Genomic DNA, 20089 nt, shown 5'->3' with positions numbered 1-20089 from the left:
ATCCCACCTTCCTTTTATTGGTGGAATATTGTGGTATAACTTCCAAGAGATCCAAACTTTAAGTATTTTTCAGAAAATCAAATAAATATTTTGCTTTTTGTATTGCCTTTCTAACCACATACATCCTGAAAGGTGAGCGCCATAACCTCCAAAATTAATAACAACCATTCATTTTAAAGTATAGAACCCGGTGGTTTGTTTTTTTTTAAAGATCCCTCTACTATCCCAATGCACTTTTACTCATGGGTAACAAGTTCGTGGTTTTCGGAAAGTGCGTTAGTTCGTGGTTTGTGAAAGATCGTGACAATTTTAATAAAAATTTGATCTTTTAGGGGGAATTATGTTGTGGTTTAATTGAACAACTAAAGACGAAAAAAAAAACAATTCTTTTTGATTTACTGGACTAAAGTAATTACACTAGAATTAAGTGTGTATGTATGAAGACAACAACACCGATGGCAACACCACAACAGTGCTACACCATTATACGACCATTTGTTTTGCAAATGTATACATTTTAAGTCATAAACATTGTTAAGCTCAAATGATTATGGGCGGATTATTTATATTTCAATCAGACAAAACTAGTATAATGATGGCATCACCAAAACACATACACATATCGATATGTTATATACCTACAAATCGTCATGAAATTTTGCTCAGTAGATTAATTTGAAAAAGTTCCGAATTTAAAGGGGCAGAAATTCCACAAAATTCATAGTTAATATGTTGCCTTCTAATTTGTATATGGTGTCCTTATTGCCTAAAACCTGGGTGAAAATTATTCTGTACATTAAGTTAAGGAAAGCTGCACTAACATTCTACTTTAGACAAAGTTCAAAAGGTGTTACAAAGTATCTAAAACGAAATTCAAGGGGCCTCGAAATGTGTACAAGTAATAAAAAAAGTTGTCTTTACTACGTGAAATTTGTTATTATATAGAGGAGTTACAATGCAAAGCTGCATCAGTAAGACAATAACGAAAACTCTACTACAATACCTACACAGTTTCACAAAATTCTGTTTTCTCGGTCTCAGAGGAGTTCTGAAAGTAAGTTTTCCTTTCTAAATGACGAAAAAATATTGCCTTATAAATCTAGAAAAAAACGGTGAGCAAAGAAATCCGTTCCTCCTCAAAAACCACATGGTCAAAATAAAAACTAAGTCGTCAAAAAGGAAGTTGACGAAGCTCTAGGCTGAAATCAATTCGATGATAAGAAGTCTTAGTTAAAATATCAAGCGGCTTTGATAAATAAACTAAGGCACAAAAAAAGCTGTCACATGAAAGGTGTGTACAGATTACCTAATGTACAATAAAAACACTATATAAATCAAAAATTTCCAAGCGTTTAGGCTGTCACTGTCTCGGATTAGAATGTCTTCTTGTGCAACTAGGGCTTCAATCAAAATATCTGTTTTTCCCATCACCCTGCAATGTCACAAAGCCAAAATAAAAATGTGCTTTCATCAAAGCTGTCAAAAATAGTGTGTATTTGTATACTAATGTTTGTGGTTTTCATGCTTCAGGCAAATCGTGAATTTAAATTCGCAACTAAATGCATTGAAAACTCAGATAGTGAGTCTAACGAAATCCACAGGTCTAATAATTGTAAACCCTTTTGAGTTTTTAGGAATGAAAACAAATGCTGTACAAATAAACACAGAAGGAAAAATTAGACGCCTACTACAATTAAAACATTCATTGTTTCATGAAGGTGAAATACCTTGTCCTGGGAGAATTTAAACTTACACGAAATGTTGCCGAGATAATCGAGACGTGACGACACTGGTTACACAGACTGAACAGGTCTTCCAGAATCTGTTATCTGTGTAATAATGAAACTGTCCAATCTGAAATTCAGTTTACGACACCAGTATGATGTATTTTAAATATCAAAATTTTAAAATCTGACCCTGTAAACATTGCATTTTTACATAAAAAGTATTTGATTTGTTATCTTGTGATTAGTTTTGAACTTACTGTCAATACTCACTATGTTGTGTACATGTTTTGTATTGCTCTGACATGACGTTATTATGATATCATTATTGTCACAAACTGGAGAAAATGTTAAACCATGAAATTTATACATCCAACATTAACAACCTCGGTATAAATGACTTTGACTAAATGACTTTGATTTGCTTGACATAAATATATCTTACAATGTAGACATTTGCTTTAAAAATTATTTTTAAATTACAGATGGTATAAGGCCCATAACTCAAAAAGGATTTTTTTTTAAACTAGACTTGTAGATTGTCACTGCTATTGCCCTTACATTACATAAGGTGTTTACCAATTAACAAGCTATATATTTGATTAATCAATACTTTAATGTCTTACAACATATCTGTCTGTAGATGAACGCTTTATGTAAATATGGTATATTCCTCTTCCTGTTTAAATATTACTTTTTGGTGGGAGCAGCATATGGTATAAGACTTCATATCACAGATAACCAAATAAACATTCTGGTTCACTTTACTATTAACAAAGATAAGTCAAATCTATAATTTCTAAGTACATTAGATCTTTCTTCAGAAGCTAGACTGACAACAACTTTGTTATTATTTTTTTTCAAACAATGACTTGTGAAATTTAAATATGGTAATTAAAATATTCAGATATGCCTTCACATATCCCAGAAAATATATATATATATTATAGAAGGGTCTGAAAAATTCCCAACGATGTTAGAACTGTCAAATTTGCGAAGCAAATTTTTGTCGTTCCCTCCGCGAGACTCGAACTCGTACCGCTGTGACAACACCGCCTGCACTAAGTCCAGCGCCCTAGACCACTCGGCCAGCTAGGCTATATAAAATATAGCTTTCGATGGCCGGGTGATTCCTCCTCGTAGGATTAATCTAGGGCTGTAACTTAGTACACGATGTATGGTAGTACGGGACAGTTCATCTAGTCATCGAGTTCGAGTCCCGCGGAGGGAACGACAAAAATTTGCTTCGCAAATTTGACAGTTCTAACATCGTTGGGAATTTTTCAGACCCTTCTATAAGTTTACGTTATCTTCCCTGTATTAATTTGATTCGATGGAGCAGTGTAGAGAATAGAGTCGTCACATTCTGAGACGTTGTATAATATTGATTTGTTGTGACATGCATCATTAATTTGATCCTCTATCCTATATAATAACACCTAGATGAACTGTCCCGTACTACCATACATCGTGTACTAAGTTACAGCTCTAGATTAATCCTACGAGGAGGAATCACCCGGCCATCGAAAGCTATATTTTATATAGCCTAGCTGGCCGAGTGGTCTAGGGCGCTGGACTTAGTGCAGGCGGTGTTGCCATAGATGTCACAGCGGTACGAGTTCGAGTCCCGCGGAGGGAACGACAAAAATTTGCTTCGCAACTTTGACAGTTCTAACATCGTTGGGAATTTTTCAGACCCTTCTATAAGTTTACGTTATCGTCCCTGTATCAATTTGATTCAATGGAGCAGTGTAGAGAATAGAGTCGTCACATTCTGAGACGTTGTATATATATATATATATACTTATGCTTTGGTCTTTTAATCATTTATGTATGTATTTTGAGTGTTTTAATATGTGAATTTTATGAATGTTGACCTGTTACCCGACATATCAATATCCAAATAAAAAAGAGGAGGGTTGAAAGGTCAGGGGAAATTCGTACTATATAAAAATGGAAAAGCTAAAAATATAATTCAGAGTGCTAGTTTGCCATATTAAAGTATACCATTTACTTATTTGTGGGTTTCACGAAAATGCAAATAATATCAGGCAGTTGTACTTGAATTTCAAATATTTTATTTATTACCATTCATGAACAGCAGATGTAATAATTTATCTGAAACCGCATCGGTGGCTTTTGTGTAACGTGCTCGCCTTGACTGCGGGTGGTCTTGGGTTAGATCCACAAAATACAAAAAAAAATCAATCAAAATACTTCAAAATCGGTAGTCGCTGCTTCTCTAACAATCAAATGGCATTTAGGGACTGGTTTGATCGGAGTCAGAATAAGTATCCGAGTGCGTTGACATGCTTATTTGCGGGCTGTTGCTTCTGTAAGCATCCGTCTCGGCGTGTCAAACGAGAACATTAGCAGGGTCTGTTCGATTGGTCAATTGCTCTCGTCCTGATATACATTAAATATCTGCCATAACCACAATTTATCAAATCAATCTTTAATCTGACGGATAAATATTTGTATTGTGATTTAAATTTATGTCATAATTTCATCTTATTTTAATCATTAACTTTTTAAAACTAAAAATGTAATTTATTTAACTTGTACATTTATAAAAGATTACAATGAATACATTATATACCGCTAAATAAACCCAAAACAAACGAACAAAACGGAAAATTCAGATTTGATCATCATTCTTGTTTTGTAGCCTCCGAAAAATGAAATTTTAATATTTGCTTGGCAAACATTTTTTTTTAACTGAGTGGTTTAAAATAAATAAAATGCAGGGATTCAAACATTGAAATGAAGGTTAAAAACAAAACTGTCGATTAAAAATCTAAGGAATAGTCAAATGGAATAATCAAAAGAAAAGTCCGTATAACAAATGGCAATATCAGGGTTAAAAAAACAGGAGGTCGGAAACTACTGCAATGGTCCTGACTATGCACAGATATGAACAACTTTTTTTTTTCAATTTCGGCTGCTCGAATTTTCTTATAAGTCAAAATCACAGTTAATTTCATATGAATACTTGTATCATTCTGTAGTGTGATGTTAAAAAGGTTTTAATGTAGCAACGAGTATATCATCCCAAATATGCATTATGAAGTTCTAGAGACTAAATCTTGACAATAAAAAGAGGAGGCATATTAAATGTTAAATGGTTGTTTGGTTATTAATGGGAGATATTACTAAGGACACAAAACAGCCATACAATGGAATGCCCCTATTAAGGATGAATTCAAGATCACAAAACTGTTCCCATTATAAAATGACGTGATTTCTTCTTGGTGAGATAGAATATCCTTAAAATGGTAAGTTTTCAAATTTTCTTTTTGTTCAAGAGATAATTTGGATATTTGTGGATATTTAGTTTATATGAGAAAACATTGTATAGGGCCATTAATTACTATTATCAGTCTTGTTCATATAAGTAGGTTTCAAAGTACCCTAGGGATATCGTATGGAATGATTTCTTTAGCTATAACTTCCTAAAACAATGAGGCAAAGATGCAAAATTTTGGAATATATCTAGAACATTTGTTTAAATGAATATTCTAATTTTTTTCAACTATTTTCTTTTCTTTAGTTATGTACATCCATGCGTGTTTTATTTTCCAGACAGTTTACGATTTCGGCATTAACCTCTCTTTCCTTGTTTTTTTTTTCAGTTTGGCCACTTGAATGTTTTCATTAAGAAGTTTGTGAATGAGAGACACGGACAACAAGCATGGAACACTATACTGTAAGTTCATTACCGGACTTCTGAGAAATATTGAACTTATATTTACAATACTCAGAATTTTAAAGGCCTGAACTGAAAAAGTAACTGATGTAAAGACACTTTATTTTTCACTGACATTAACTCAATGCTTGACGTGTCTCAACTGTAAGATTCAGATTGCTTTCGACAAGTGTTTCTGGACATCGTAGTCTTCTGTGTGCACGTCTCTAGGTAAATATGTTTAGTTGACCCCATTAATACCCAAACTTATTGATGTTCTCTGCTCAATTATAAAATTACAAGCTTTCTAAACTTATGGTGTAGATTTGTAAACAATTGTCTTGGGAACAAAAAAAAAACAAATAAAATTGTTAGGTCAATGATCTCGTTTTCGAGATATAAAGAGTTGAAAATTTGGACTCCTCTTGATTTCTCCGTGTATACATTAGCATTCAAATCTTCTTTAAACTATGAGAAAATAACAAGGATTTGAAAATAGTTTGTCACGTGGATCATTACGATGTATAAAATGATATGAGAAAAAGAAAACATAGGGTCAATGGCAAAAGAATTTAAGGCACTTGGTTGGCTAATACCCGACGATCCCGAAATTCTGACACAAATTCCAAAATGAGACCAGCGGACTTCCTTAAAAGCTTGAAGTTAAATTTCAATTCGTAGATTTCATTAAATCATTCTGCAATTCAAATTCTGACCAACCGGTTGTTTTGAAACTGAAATTTGAGGGAAAAGGGGTCTAATGAAAACCTCAGTTTGATATATATATATATATGAGACCGGGCTATGACTATCGTTCCGAGAATTTGTAATGAAACGGTTGAATCTGAAATTCATTTTACGACACCAGTATGATGTATTTTAAATATTGTGGTCTATAGGTTTTCTGTTTTTCACATTTATTTTAAGTTAATACCTGTGGAATTATTATACTTACAGGAAAGGTCTCAACCATTCTGGTAACTTCAGCGAGAAAGACCAACAGGATGACGACCTGACACAAAGGTTGATTAACTTGTCTGTACAGCAGCTTGGTAGGTATTTAAGTAATGCGCTCGTTATTTGATGGACTCATTATCTCTGTCCGTTCGTCTGCACACTTTGAAGGATAAGAAATTTCTGCGTTGTATGTTTTCCTGTATGCTTAATCATATATTTCATGTTTGCTAATACTTGTTTTCAATTTTTTAAATTTTTACACGAAAAATGCTTCGGCTGTTTTGTTTTTCAGCTTAGCTGGTTTTTTTTATATGATGTTGCTAATAAATATCGTCACCATACTTTTTACTCTTAACATTGTGGCTTGAGCAGTAAATGAAATAAAACTTTTTTTACGTTTTTTCTGATTTTTATTTTATATAACCACAGCGTGCTGTAAATAAACTTTATAGTGATGTCAGTTTCATAAATTGATTTATGTGCCATATTTGGAATTAAATTTGTTAACGATGATTAAAATTTAGAATCAATTGTTTTTTTCTTTCAAAACTGTTTTATTAAGTAGTAGTCTTCATAAAATTCAGACAAGAGGTGATTAATGCATGTCAAAAACCCACCAACTTTACTTTAATTTCCTATTCAGAATCAGTTACAGACCACATATTCAGTCTTGGGTTTTCATTTGGGTGTTGCGCTTTTGAGATAAAGATTGTATATGAAACTTGCTTTGATTTGGTTGATGTGATGAATGTATGATTTTCTCAAAAGTACAGGGGAGATCTGAATACAGAGAAGACAAATTTTACTTAAAGACATAGCATCTGAAGACCGAAAACAACATTGTTTGTTCGGTGGGTTTTTCTAGACCACGAATCACCTGTACCATAGGCAGTGTCTGAATTTGATATGGACTGGTACTTAAAACCTTTACCGTTTCAGGATTTAAAAGAGAAGCCTTTCTGGTGTTAATCGGAGAATACATCTACCATTATCTTACAAGATTCGGCTATGATGAGTTGGTGCGTCTATTGGGTTCAAATATCCTGGAATTTATCCAGAATTTGGATTCCATCCAAGGGTATCTCCGTGACGACTACCAGGACTCAGTCGCCCCATCCTTCCATTGTGACGAAGAGTCAGTGGCTGACAGAATGATACTTCACTTCTTTTCCATTAGACCTGGATATCATCCTATGGTCAGAGGTACGCATCATCACAACTTCGAGACGTAGTAGGTTTGTTAATGTATCGACATACACATGTAAATGTTATTACAAGATTCCATACAGGCGGAATTCGAGGGAATAGAACATTTTTTTTAGATTTACAGCATGTGCTACTAGTGGTACAATTTCATTGTTATATTTTTCTTTATCCTTGGAATAACTATGTGGCAATGCACTGACAGAAAAAAAGATATCCGTGGCCAGTAGATGTTAGTGTTTATTCAGGGATGGATTCGGAAATACAGAATTAAAGGTCGAGTAATCGAAGCAAGAAATGTTTTAGGTAGAATTTGTGAAAAATCAAGATTGTGTGCAAAAAAAGGGAGAAAATGTTTCAAATATTTTGGGGCATATGCCTGACCCTCCCTCTTTAATCTGTAGATGTTATTATTGTTATCATTATTTATTTTTTTTGCAGGATTCATCACAGAGACGGCCAAAGTACTATACAAGATGGAACTGGCAATTACAGTATCTTCAATATCAATGGAAAATGTATCCGACGAGTATGGCAAACGAGAACACGTCGTATTCAACATTGTGGCCAAGAAAATCCAAGAAACGAGAGATGATGCACCACCAACATTTGTTGCTCAGACAAAGAAACACGGAGAAAGACAAATTTTACAGGAGGTAACTAATATACACATGCATCAGATATACATGATTGTAGCTCGCTCACACGCACAAACCATGCGAATCAAATGGAAATAAAACTAAATTGCCTGGTGATGATATGTTTTTGATTATGTGCACTCGAATTCCCATTTTTTTCTCAATCGCACAAAAGCAGACAAGAAAGTTTGATAAACATTACAAGTTTTCAATTATAAGTTTTTGAAACTTAACCGTTGTAATACACGCTCTTGATTTTTATTTATTTTTTGTTTGTTTGTTTTTGTAGGATGTGGAGGCGGTTAAACAGAAACTAGACCAACTTAGGAAAGAATTTGGAGAAGAAGCTTTACCGCTGGCCAGGTTCAGAAGCGCTAAAGCGAAATGGCGCGCAGTCGCTCGTATCACTCTTCTCAGTCGAGGCTTTGTGCCAAATTACCCGGAGCAGAACTTTATCAACCCTAGAATGTTTATTGAGATTTTTCCATACCATCTTATTTTAAATGAAGAAATGAAGGTTATTCAGTCTGGAATCAGAATTCAGCAGATGATGCCTCTTATCCGAAGCGCGCGCACAGCAGACGTCAACTCGTTCTTCCAATTGATTTACCCAAGACACACTGATTTTACTTATGAAAACATTAAAAAGTTTATCATGAGTCCTTTTGCAGTGGAGTTTAAGAGAGAAAAACTTGCCAAAGAATGGAAGAAACGTCCACTTTTAATACTGAAAGGTACATTTGTGTAAGAAGTAATTAAGATTCATCATGTTTGTCCTTGAACAAAATTTATTGCTTACTACAGTAGTAAATGTGTAGTTTCTGAAACCATTGTAATAGGTTAGAAACACTTACATGAATATGTCGCATCAAGAGCCAACATTGGAACTAACCTTGTAAACGACCCACTTTATCATGTGCAAAGGATGATAAAGAAGCATGCAGTCTTTATAAATATCAAACAGATGCTGATTCGTGTCAAAAACTCATAAATTCACTAGAAAAAATATAGACCACATAACAAGGCTTAGTTTGGCATTCGGTTTTTTTCACTTTCGAGAGAGTACATAGACTGTACGTGATACTGGCACTTTGCAAGAGTTGTCGTTCTTGATTTAGTTGACTTAATTAAAAGTGAGGTGAATGTATTGTTTTCTCCAAAATACAAATCTGTATGCAGAAAGGTCTATAATTACAAACATATATGTAAATTTGCCGTATGCTGCTTGGTTGGTTTTTCTGTGCCATGCATTATCTCTGCAATTATCACTTTCTGAATTTTATATGGATTGGTAATTAAAGGTACGTCTTTTCAGGCCAGATGTATCTCCTTCGGGACAAAGGCTACTATTTCTACTTGTGTTCTCCTACGATTAGATGTTGGTATGACCTTGAAGAAAGAGACATGAGGCTTGCAGACATACCGATGTGGGACGCTACCAGAGACTTCTTGTTGACTGACTTAGCCTACAGGTAACAAACATTTGTCAAAATTAAAGAAGCTACCAAGTTTGAAGCAGATTTTGTCGCGGTCAATAAAAAGGGACTTCATCATTGTTTTTTGTATTTTTTCTTCTTTTTTTCTGATTTTTTTGGGGGGGAGGCTTTTTTTTCTCACACACCCTTAAACATTGGCGGATTCAGAGAGGGGGTTTCAAGAAGAAAGTTAGAGGGTTCAGGTCACTATTGGTCAACTAAAAAAATGCACGATATTAACAAAACTTTTTCCGACAAAAGAAGGGGCTACAAAACCCGGATCATGTGGATCCGCCACTGCTTAATATTATAGTAACTGTCCATACTAGATTACATGTACTTTATTATATATTGATAATAAAATGTAGAGTACTTTTCTTTGTAGGATTGGCACTGGTCAGACGTACACAAATGTCTTCACGACCACCTACTTAGAAGGAGGTTCTGACAATGCAAATGTCAGTGTGGATGGCAAGATGGATAACAGAGAAAAATGGAACACTCTTATGAGAGATCTGAACAATGAAAAACAGAGAAACAACGCTCTGTACAGTTCCTTTTTACCAAGACACTCTGCTGCCTTGCTGAACCAGGGACAAATGCCAAAAGGAGGTACTGGAATTTCGAATAAACAAAAACACAAGGAGTCCCATTTGTTTAAGTACCTTTAAAACTGCTGTGGTTTTACAACTTATGCTCTATGACAAAACTGCTTTCCTTGTAAGAATGTCTATTACAATTCATGGACTGTTCTGACAATTGTCGTAGTATATAGATTGTCTTCCGCGTATATTTTGCTAACCCTATACAATTGTGATCTAGCATGCATTCATTTTCGTTTCAGATTACTACCCAGATGTAACTGCGCTGTTTTGTGACATTGTACATTTTCTACAGGTCGTTAGCAACTCTAAACCTGGAGAGGTTGTCAACCTACTGAACTGTCTCTACTCTAGATTCGATCGTGTCACTAAAGTACATGACACTTATAGGGTAAGGAGGATAAGTGTGTGTGTGTGTGTGTGAATTTTAGGGTCGTGTTATGGTATACCACTCGTCTTCTGTCTGTACATTTATTTAGCTAAAATCAGCCGATACAACAAAGATATGGTCAAATCAATGCTAGTCTTGATTGGAATAAAGCTCCCTTTTATTAATATTTTTTTATTTTAATTTTTAATAGTTATTGCATATTTAACGCTAAAAATAATGGACGAACTTTTCATTTTTTTTTTTTTTTACGAAAAGCTAATTTTAGAATTAACGGCACCCTTTAAGAGTAATAAACTGGGAAAAAAATAAGAGTAATATACTTGAAAAATTTTTTTCTTTACTCATAAGTTTTTGGTTGATTACGACATTTACCAAAAATAAATCTACGGACAATTATGTTTTTCTGTATTCATAGTTGTTAGTTGAAAGCTTAGTATAGAATAATACTTCAACCAGGTATTTTTTTAGCCCATTTTTTTTTACCTCCAAGTACATTGTGTTTTTTCTTAAATCACACAGGTGGAGTCTATCGGCGACGCTTACTTCGTTGTCTCGGGTGTACCTGACAAAGTCCATAACCACGCGGAAAGAGTTGCCAACACTGCTCTGGGTATTATGTACGTTGCACAGGAAGTCAGCTCTCCGACTAACGGGGATAAACTTCAGGTATCTTCTTAACTGTATCTTTTTACCCGTCAATCACATTTTCGCTTGAGATTAATTTGGATTAACATCATACGTACATACTAACAAAAATAAACATTAATTTTGGTATCTAAATTTCAAATAGAACCTACGTACTTATATACTGCTTAATTACCATGTTGACTGAATATTCTAAATTGTAGATCAGAATAGGGATGCATACTGGTTCGATTGTTGGTGGGGTCTGTGGAACCAAGATACCAAGATTTGTTGTTCTTGGTGAAACTGCTGTCATTGCTTCAAAGATGGAAAGTCACGGAGAACCCGGAAAGATACATATCACTCCAAACACTTACCGGTTAGTACATGAATATGTACTTTAAAATATAACATTCACATATAACTTTTTTCGCGGATTAAAAATTTCTTCATTTTTTTCTTTTACAATGGAGGATTTAGTGTAGAGATAGAATTGATGATCAACTTTTGTCGATTGACATTATTTAAGTACGGAACAATATTCTAGACTATATGACAGGCAATGGCACAAATATGCAATTCATACATCTGCTTACACCACGTTTCACTTAGCACGAAGCTTAGACTTGGTAAAATTATAGTTTGAACAAGTGTAATTTTAGTGCATTTATAGTTCGAGTATGCCAAATACAAACAACCCAACGTTTAGACCTAATAGATCAGCAAAACTTTGTCAAACCTGTTCAACAGTAATCCTCTATTTCAGAGCACTGAAAGGAAAGGGTTTCATGATGGAAGAGAGGGGAAAGATCGAACTTCGAGGTTATGGAACTCTTGGAACTTTCTTCCTTACTGGAAATGAAAGCGCTTCAGTAGAAGAATTGACTGGTCGCTCCAAACAAGATGTCACTTATGTCAATGAAAACGAAAAGAAATCAGCTGGTATGAGTTGTTATCTTGTCAAAGAGATCCTTTGTGTACACACTGACACATTAATCGTTCCTTTTTACTTGTCTAAGAATTAGCTCAAAATACCATAGCACAGCGCATTGATAAGCATTCAAAATACTCTTCTTCCGTAAAGCCCAAGTTCTTTTAAATTCAGCTTTCTTTGTGTTACATTTGATAGTTTTCCAGTTGTATTAACATTTTTTTATTGGTCTCTTTACATTAATTTTCTTTTCTTACGTTCTAACCTTGTTTGCCTTGATTTACTGCTTTATTATGATGTTTTTTTTTTCTTACAGGTTTGAAGCCCATTTCAGATGAAGGTGAAATTGTTACCTTCAATTATTGAGCACATGTGACTTGGATTGTGTACATAGATAAAGGAACAGTGTGCGAAAACTTCAAAATGGACACTTTCTAGATTTGTGAAAACAACAACAGATCTGTGTTACTAATTGCATGAACCCAAAGGTTGTGCTTATTTGGGTTCATGTTTGGCATATTAGTGTAGATTGTTTCACTTTTTCAATTCGTTTTTAGATTCTGATTATTTATATTTATATTTTTAACATTTTACATTAAGGATCCGATATAAAATTGTGATAAAATGTTTACCAACCGCATGGTCTGTGATACTGCATTAATATATTGTACATTTTATGATGAAATTCAGAACCGTTTTCATACGCCCATTAATTTTGACGGGACGAATTATGGTATAGCGGTCCGTCATTCCATCTGTTGTCATCTGTTTCAATAGCTCAAAATCGCATTGAGTCATTTAAATGAAACTTTAGTCAATAGTTTACATTGATGGAAGAAAGCTCCCTTTAATTTTGCCACAAAACTTTAGGATATTTTTTGTATGTCTATGCTAATAGGCTCCCTTTCGTTTTCTGTAAAATTTCGATTTCAAGTTTTCGATTTTTGACACCTATTCATAAAAAAGCGGGGTGGTTTTTTTTTCGTTTTCTCGCTCTAACTGAAAAACGCTTTCAGCAAATTGTTGGCACTTTTTTCATAAACTAGAGGTTCTAAAGAGCCTGAATCGCTCACCTTGCTCGGTAAGCAACATTCTATTGTAATTTTTCTTTTATGTTTTTCTTGGTTAAAATTTCTAACACTCATAACTAAAGATCAATCATTTCAATTTCATTAATTTCTGAGAAGAAAATTCTTTATAAAGTCATAACATTAAAATTGCGAAAAAAGGTTGAATAAGGGCAACATAGCTTAGCAGATTAACACGAAAATCTGACCACAGATAGATCTCATCATGCTGAATATGGTCATTCATGTCAGAAGTTTGCCAAACCTAACGGTTTTTGAGATATATGCAAAAAAAATTTGTCTTACCCCAATGGTCTACTTTTATTACCGGTGGTCACGGATCAAAAATTCTATGCAAAACACACTAAAGAACATTCCTGCCAAGTTTTTTTTCTAATTGGTCTGGTATTGTCAGCGAAGAGTATTTTTGAAAGAAAAACATTAAAAATAGCAACCAAAAAAACTTTGAGATATTTTTTGTATCCATGGTCACATGCTCCCTTTCGTTTTCTGTCTGTCTGTCTGGTAGGTTGACTGGCTGGCAGGCTGTTTGGCCGGCTATTTGTATGAGCCTTTGTCATTTGTTGTAAGCGAAACTCCTCCCAAAGCGCGCGAGAAATTTTAATGAAATTTTATAGGCAGGTTTGGCATCAAATGTAAATTAGTAAGAAATGTAACTATATCCAGAAGACTCCAAAGTGAAATAGTTGATGTTATGTGTTTAAAATTTGACTCCATTAATTATACATTTTTAAAACACAGTACAAGCCAATAAACCCAAATATCACTGACGTCAATGTTCTCAGTGATTAAGAATATGCTATAAAAGTACATACAAGTAAAACCTATCCAAACCAAACCTCTTCCATTGTAAACAGTTAGTCGATTTACCAAGGTTCAAATTACATATGTATTGAGAAAGTTGAACTTGAAAAAATGTCTAGTTTAGACAGGTTTTCGGATTATTTAGGGTTCCGTTCAGACAGGTTCCACTGTAAACCAAATTATATATGTAAGACATCGTCACACTGTTTTACTATTGCCTTACATTTCAAAGATCAAATGGCACTTCTAGAACGGTTGTTATTTCCCTTCCTGACCTCAACGTCAGAGTAACGTTAACAAGATCGGGATTGTACACGCCAAAAGTAGGCCAAAGTGGACGGCTACAATCAACGTTCCTAAACCGGAAAATAAATTTTCTATTTTTTGCATCCAAAATAATCCATTGATTGTTTTGTGTGTCAAGCAGGAATCCGTAAGTGGTTTTGAGGGTTGTCCCTGGAGGCGAACCCTCGGTGGCTGGTGTGTGAAACAAACGTTGCCCGTTGTTCCAGCATTGTAGGCAGATTGTGCGGCAGATGTTGCATCTACGAGCACAGAAAGTCCAAGCGAGGGCATGGTTGTCTAGTGTGTAATTTACGTCGATTTCTGATTTCCTAGCAAGAGCAATTTCGAAAATAAGATCTTGCCGCAGTTGACGTTTAACGAAAATGTGAACAGCACATTCAAAGTAGTACTGGTTTGTTTTCCCAAGTGGCTTGGTAGCCATTGTACCTCGGTAATTCTGGAAGGATTGAGACATGTCACGTGACGGGGGTCTCCTGGACTTTTGATTATTGAGAGTCTTTCCATCTTCTGTCAATTCGTAAAGATTATATGTACTTTTCAGATCTAATGAAAATTCAGGACCTTAAAATACAGAAATGGTGAAATAATATATTACATTTACATTTAAAAACATTTGTCATTATATACATTCTACTGAACGTCAGTTTCATAACATCTAATTTTATATTTTTTGTAGCTATTTATAAAAACTTGAATTCTACATAGAGAGATAATAAGTCTATTAATGAAACAGGGGTCTCCCAGGAGCCCAAATCGCTCACCTGATTAAAATTTTGCCTTTCAAGGGCAATAACTCTAGCCAGGATTTGTCATACAATTTTGATTTAACAGAGTTTGATAGGACTTATCATAAGGATTATTTCAGCAATTGAAAGTTTCTTCCTATCATCATAGTTTTGAAAATAACATTAAAAGTCATTTTTCACCTTTCAAGGGCAATAATTCTAACAAGAAGTCGTCCGACAACTTTGATCCCTGCATTCTTTTATAGGCCTTATAATAAGAATTATTTCGGTAATTGAAAGAATTTGGCTAAACCTAACGGTTTTGGAAATATATGCGAAAACTTCTGTCTGACCCCTTTGTTCTATTTTTTGTAACGGCGGCCATGTTTTACGACGGGTCAAAAATCCCCACATCAGTTTTATGCACAATACACTGAGAAACCTTCTCCTCCAACATTACTTGTCCAATTGGAACCAAATTTGGTTCAAATTGGACAAGTAATGTTAGAGGAAAAGATTTTTGAAAGAAGAAAGTTTAACATTAAAAAGAGCAAAAAACATCGAAAAGGGCAATAACTCGGCGGTCCTGTTTTTCGATGGATAAAAAATCCCCACATCAGGTCTATGCAATACACTCCAGAGATATTTATACCTAGGTTTGGTTTTATTGGTCCAGTGGTTTCAGAGAAGAATTTTGAAAAATCGTTCACGACGACGGACAACAACAGTCGCCAAGTGATGGCAATAGCTCACATGGGTGCACAAGGTCTATGGCCAGGTGAGCTAAAAATGGAATAAATAATAAACTTAAGGCATAAATTGCACTAAATGCTTAGAGATCACCTTATAGAGTAAACGTAAAATACACAGTTTAAAATCACAAATTAGCGACTTCTGTATCTAGGGAGAACCAAGCATAAAACGACGAGAATACTTACAAATGACTTCTCCTGTTGCTCGATATGGTGGAAATTCGCTGTTACTGGAATTTTTATCCACTTGTGAATCGCCATCCCGATCTTAAAAAAAACAAATATTTTTTTTTTCAGAATCTTCTTAAACATGTTTGCGTTGTTGCATGATAAAGCATTCATCAATTTTACACTACATGTATATAGTTATAACTTATTAAAATCAGAATTTTAGCGACATCAATCCAGTTACACAAATTGTTCCTATATGAGTTTCTTGTCCCTACAGATTTCAAACATTTACCAGGGGTTAGCCTACTTACTCACAATTATTAGATGTTCAGGCTTACTACTTTTCTTGCACTTGCAAGCCTGAGTATAGGGCTTAAATAACAACCATTCCTCCTCTGAAAAAAATTACTTAGTAATACCACAAATTCTTCCACCGGAAATCCTGATTATGTATTTGTAGGACTTACGGCACCTTACAGCTAAATACCCTTAATCCGGATGCTCATCATTCCTCTCGGATTCCCGAATGCGGGACTTACACACTTACCGCTCATCATTCCTCTCGGATTCCCGAATGCGTGACTTACACACACTTACCGCTCATCATTCCTCCGGTCATCCTAATTTCAGGACTTCTAGAAGACACTTTTCCGATCATTGGATGTGATCGTTTTGATGATCTTGCTAAAATGACAAAAGACATTCGTTAGGTCAGTCTTTCACCTGCAAGTGGTCTGGTTTGATTACTCAGATAGGGAGAAATTCCATTGATCATTATTAGTCTCTATTTTTTTCCTTCAAAATGAGTCAGTTGCATCATTTTTAGAGAAAAGGAAACAGGAAAAATACTTATCTATTACTTCTTCTATTTAAACTACCAATCTCAAGTATAGTTATGAATATATGAGGATATATAGTCGATGGTGTATTTACTTCAATATAAAAGTGAGTATCGACGGAATTACCTACTTCATACCGCAAAGCTATTTCGTTGAGTAGAAAAAACAATCATGGTATTTCACAACTTACCAGTTGATTTCAAATTTAATCGAAGGTCATTCTTTTTCACAGCTGGGCTATCATCGACCATAAAACCATATCCATCCTTGGCAAGCGTCTGTCCATTCATAGTAATGTAAGCCCTGTGTTCCCCAGGTCTTGTTGGGTTGAAGTAGACTTTATAAGTCCCAGATTTCTTTCCGTGATCAACCACTATACCATGGAACCGTTTGCCTTTAGAATCTAAAAAGTCTACTCTGATATCAATACCACTTTCGTTAATTGGTCTGTTCTGAGAGTCATGTGGAGCTATGATGAGAGCGACTTGTTCTTTTCCCACAGAGATATCAAACGTCTGGACTCGAGTATTCGGAATAAACGCCGCTGTTGCCCAAATATCTCCCATAACCTTACCAAACTCTCGGAATTCATCTTCCATATTAACGGTTTCAAAGGCCATTTCAGCATTTGTATGGGGAGTTGTGTCTATTTTCTGGTCTCTTAAAGCACTAGTACGATTTATGATTTGGTCCTTCATGATGAGAAACTCTGCAGCATTGCTGTAAGACAAATGATCTTCGGAAAATTTTATTGCTTGGTCTAAAGCATCCTTTTTGGCTGACAACTCATCAAGTTGTGCATCTAGATCGTATTTTTTCTTACCGGATATATCTGAAAGCAACTGCCTCAAAATTTCTTTCCTATCATCTAAAACATCGTGACATCTGGTAAAAGCTTTCTCGATGTCTTGTTCAATAGAGCTCTCTTTTAGATACAGGTTTTGAACTTCGTCATTCAGGAGTTCAATTGCTTCATCAACTGCAGTTTTCTTGTGTTTTATGTCAAGCATATTATTTTCAACAATTCTTTTCTTTTCGATGTAAACATCGTTAAGGTATTTCACCTCGTGTCCTTCCTCACGCTGGTGTGATTGCACCAAACAAAGGCTGCATATTGGTTTGTTACATGATCTGCTATCACAAAAGTGCGAATATGGCTGGCCCTCGTGGCCCTCAACAGTACATGTTAGTTTGTTGTGGAAATCCTCCAGTGTCGACTCTTTCAACGTATCCAGAGACATAACAGCATGGCGTTTTGTTAGTTTTGTTCGGTTATGAGCATCGTTACAAGTTGCACAAAGAAATTCGTCACAGTCTTTACATCTGCTTATCGCTTTTACCTTATTTGGATGACACTGGTTGCAATAAAATTCGGCGGATTTTTTCTGCACACGATAGCAATCCACTAAGTGTCGTCTGCCACTGTCAATGGGGAAATTGTTAATATCATTTCCTCTGGCTTCAAACGTTTCTGAACATTCTGGACACCTGATGTTTTGGTTTTCAATCAATCGTTTCAGGCAGCTTGTACAAACTGAATGGAGACATGGTAGAACGTGTGGTGACTTCCCCTTTTCTCCAAAATATTGATGGCAGTCAGCACACTTTAAAAATGGCTCTATGTTTTGTTTGTTGTTTGCCATTTGTAATGTAAGGGTTTAACAACAAAGAACTGAAATCAATAACAAAACGATAAAAAGGGTGTTTGCAGAATTGTGTAAATATGTCTAAGATGTGCTAAAATAGTAAACGATCTGTCAATAACCTAATATTCTTTTAGGAGGTATGCATATACAGTAAACGATTTGTCAATAACCAAATATTCCTTCAGGAGGTATGCATATATATATATATATATATATATATATATATATATATATATTCTCTTGAATAAATATCGTTTAATGGTTATTATTTTTTAGAAAGATTTTCTTGAATATGACTTTTAAATTTAATTGATAATTTTGAGAGAATGAGTTTTCTCGATCGACTAGCTTTTGAAATATTCATAGTGCTTTGGAAATGAATTTTGTTTTCTCAAAAAAAAACTTCAATCGTGAATGTAAATCCACGGGTAACAAGAGAAATATAAACAAAGTTCCCTGGTTGATACCACCGTTCCTCTATCCAAGACCCATAACAGAAACCCCAAAATTCATTCAAATTACAAAACAAAATAAGAGAGTCACAATGACACATCATGAGATAAAGAATTGTGAACGTTTCATTGAATTCTATTCGGTGGCTTAAGAGAAATTTTTTATTCGAAGATGGTCCAACCTTAGCTAAAGAAAGACAAATTCCATTTTCTGCATCAAGAAACCCAAAATTCTTTCAGATGGAAAAACAAAATGGGAGCTAGGTGCTCAATGGCATCATGTGGATAAAAATTCGTGAATGTTTCCTTGAATTCCATTCTGCGCTTTTAGACAAGTTGAGAATGATAACTGGGGCGGACGAACGGACAGACGGGCAGCATGAATACTGTATATCTCTGGCAAAACGGTGGGTATAATAACCACGGCTATAAGTAGCAAATAAATCCAGAGTTAATAAACCTACCAAAAATGATCGACTAAGAAAAGGGAAACAGAAAAGAGTTTCAACAGACAGCTTAAATATACCCAAATTAAAACAGAAAAAAATGATGGTGTCTCGATTTCTTGTAATTCCATTTCTACCGAATGTTTTCAATTATTTTTTAAGCGATTCATTTTTTTCTTCAGTTTTTAGGGTTTTTTTTAATCGTAGATTTGCGATTGCTTTGTTATTTTCATTGTTCCATACGTTCGTTACAACAATATTTTTTGTCACAGCTACAAAAATATTATATCAAGTATCCTTACAAAAAAGTTCAAAAGAAGACTTACCAGCGATTATGATAAGTGCAAGACTTCTTCGTTTACGATATATACTATAGTGTTCGCATTCCTTGCAAATATGGCAAGTTAGATATACTTGTTACTAAAATACAAGTTCCTAACGACTTCTTTGTCATAGTTTTCCCGACGATTCGTCAAAAAGTTTTATCTTCGGATCAAATCTGTTCGGAAAAGTGATTCACAATGTGTCTAATGGTGCGCCTGAAAAGTACATTGATATTTAACGGTTTTAAGTTGTTTTAAATTGACGCGCGACGAAGTTGCCTCTATTATGAGACATTATTTTTAGATC

At 34.7% G+C, this 20089-nt stretch overlaps 2 protein-coding genes and 1 long non-coding RNA gene across 3 annotated transcripts; 1 reads left to right on the top strand and 2 right to left on the bottom strand.

The window, feature by feature from the left end:
- Positions 1 to 1202: 1202 nt before the first annotated feature.
- Positions 1203 to 2545, bottom strand: LOC148626360 (uncharacterized). Its single transcript, XR_015920049.1, has 3 exons — positions 2351 to 2545; positions 1754 to 1854; positions 1203 to 1432 (listed from the first exon to the last, which is right to left on the bottom strand). It is a non-coding gene; the product is annotated as an uncharacterized LOC148626360 (long non-coding RNA).
- Positions 2546 to 4906: 2361 nt separating this feature from the next.
- Positions 4907 to 12890, top strand: LOC148626359 (putative guanylate cyclase soluble subunit beta-2). Its single transcript, XM_088570276.1, has 13 exons — positions 4907 to 4999; positions 5357 to 5430; positions 6367 to 6461; positions 7306 to 7569; positions 8011 to 8225; positions 8497 to 8941; positions 9523 to 9679; positions 10068 to 10294; positions 10527 to 10675; positions 11195 to 11341; positions 11524 to 11678; positions 12066 to 12241; positions 12547 to 12890. The coding sequence occupies exons 1-13, from the start codon at positions 4997 to 4999 to the stop codon at positions 12594 to 12596; spliced, it is 2157 nt and encodes a 718-aa protein (XP_088426402.1). The 5' UTR covers positions 4907 to 4996; the 3' UTR covers positions 12597 to 12890.
- Positions 12891 to 13198: 308 nt separating this feature from the next.
- On the bottom strand, positions 13199 to 19938 carry LOC148626358 (E3 ubiquitin-protein ligase TRIM45-like). The gene is made up of 5 exons (XM_088570275.1): positions 19786 to 19938; positions 17106 to 18587; positions 16674 to 16760; positions 16092 to 16172; positions 13199 to 14989 (listed from the first exon to the last, which is right to left on the bottom strand). Exons 2-5 carry the CDS (start codon positions 18556 to 18558, stop codon positions 14349 to 14351), a joined length of 2262 nt encoding a protein of 753 aa, XP_088426401.1. The 5' UTR covers positions 18559 to 18587; positions 19786 to 19938; the 3' UTR covers positions 13199 to 14348.
- Positions 19939 to 20089: the final 151 nt, after the last annotated feature.

The sequence above is a fragment of the Perna viridis genome, chromosome 2 (genome assembly GCF_037379345.1).
Source record: "Perna viridis isolate PV_CMFRI_1.1 ecotype Kerala chromosome 2, ASM3737934v1, whole genome shotgun sequence".
Classification (NCBI taxonomy): Eukaryota; Metazoa; Mollusca; class Bivalvia; order Mytilida; family Mytilidae; genus Perna; species Perna viridis.
Note: the sequence above shows the minus strand (reverse complement) of the source record. Positions and strands in the feature narration are given on the sequence as shown.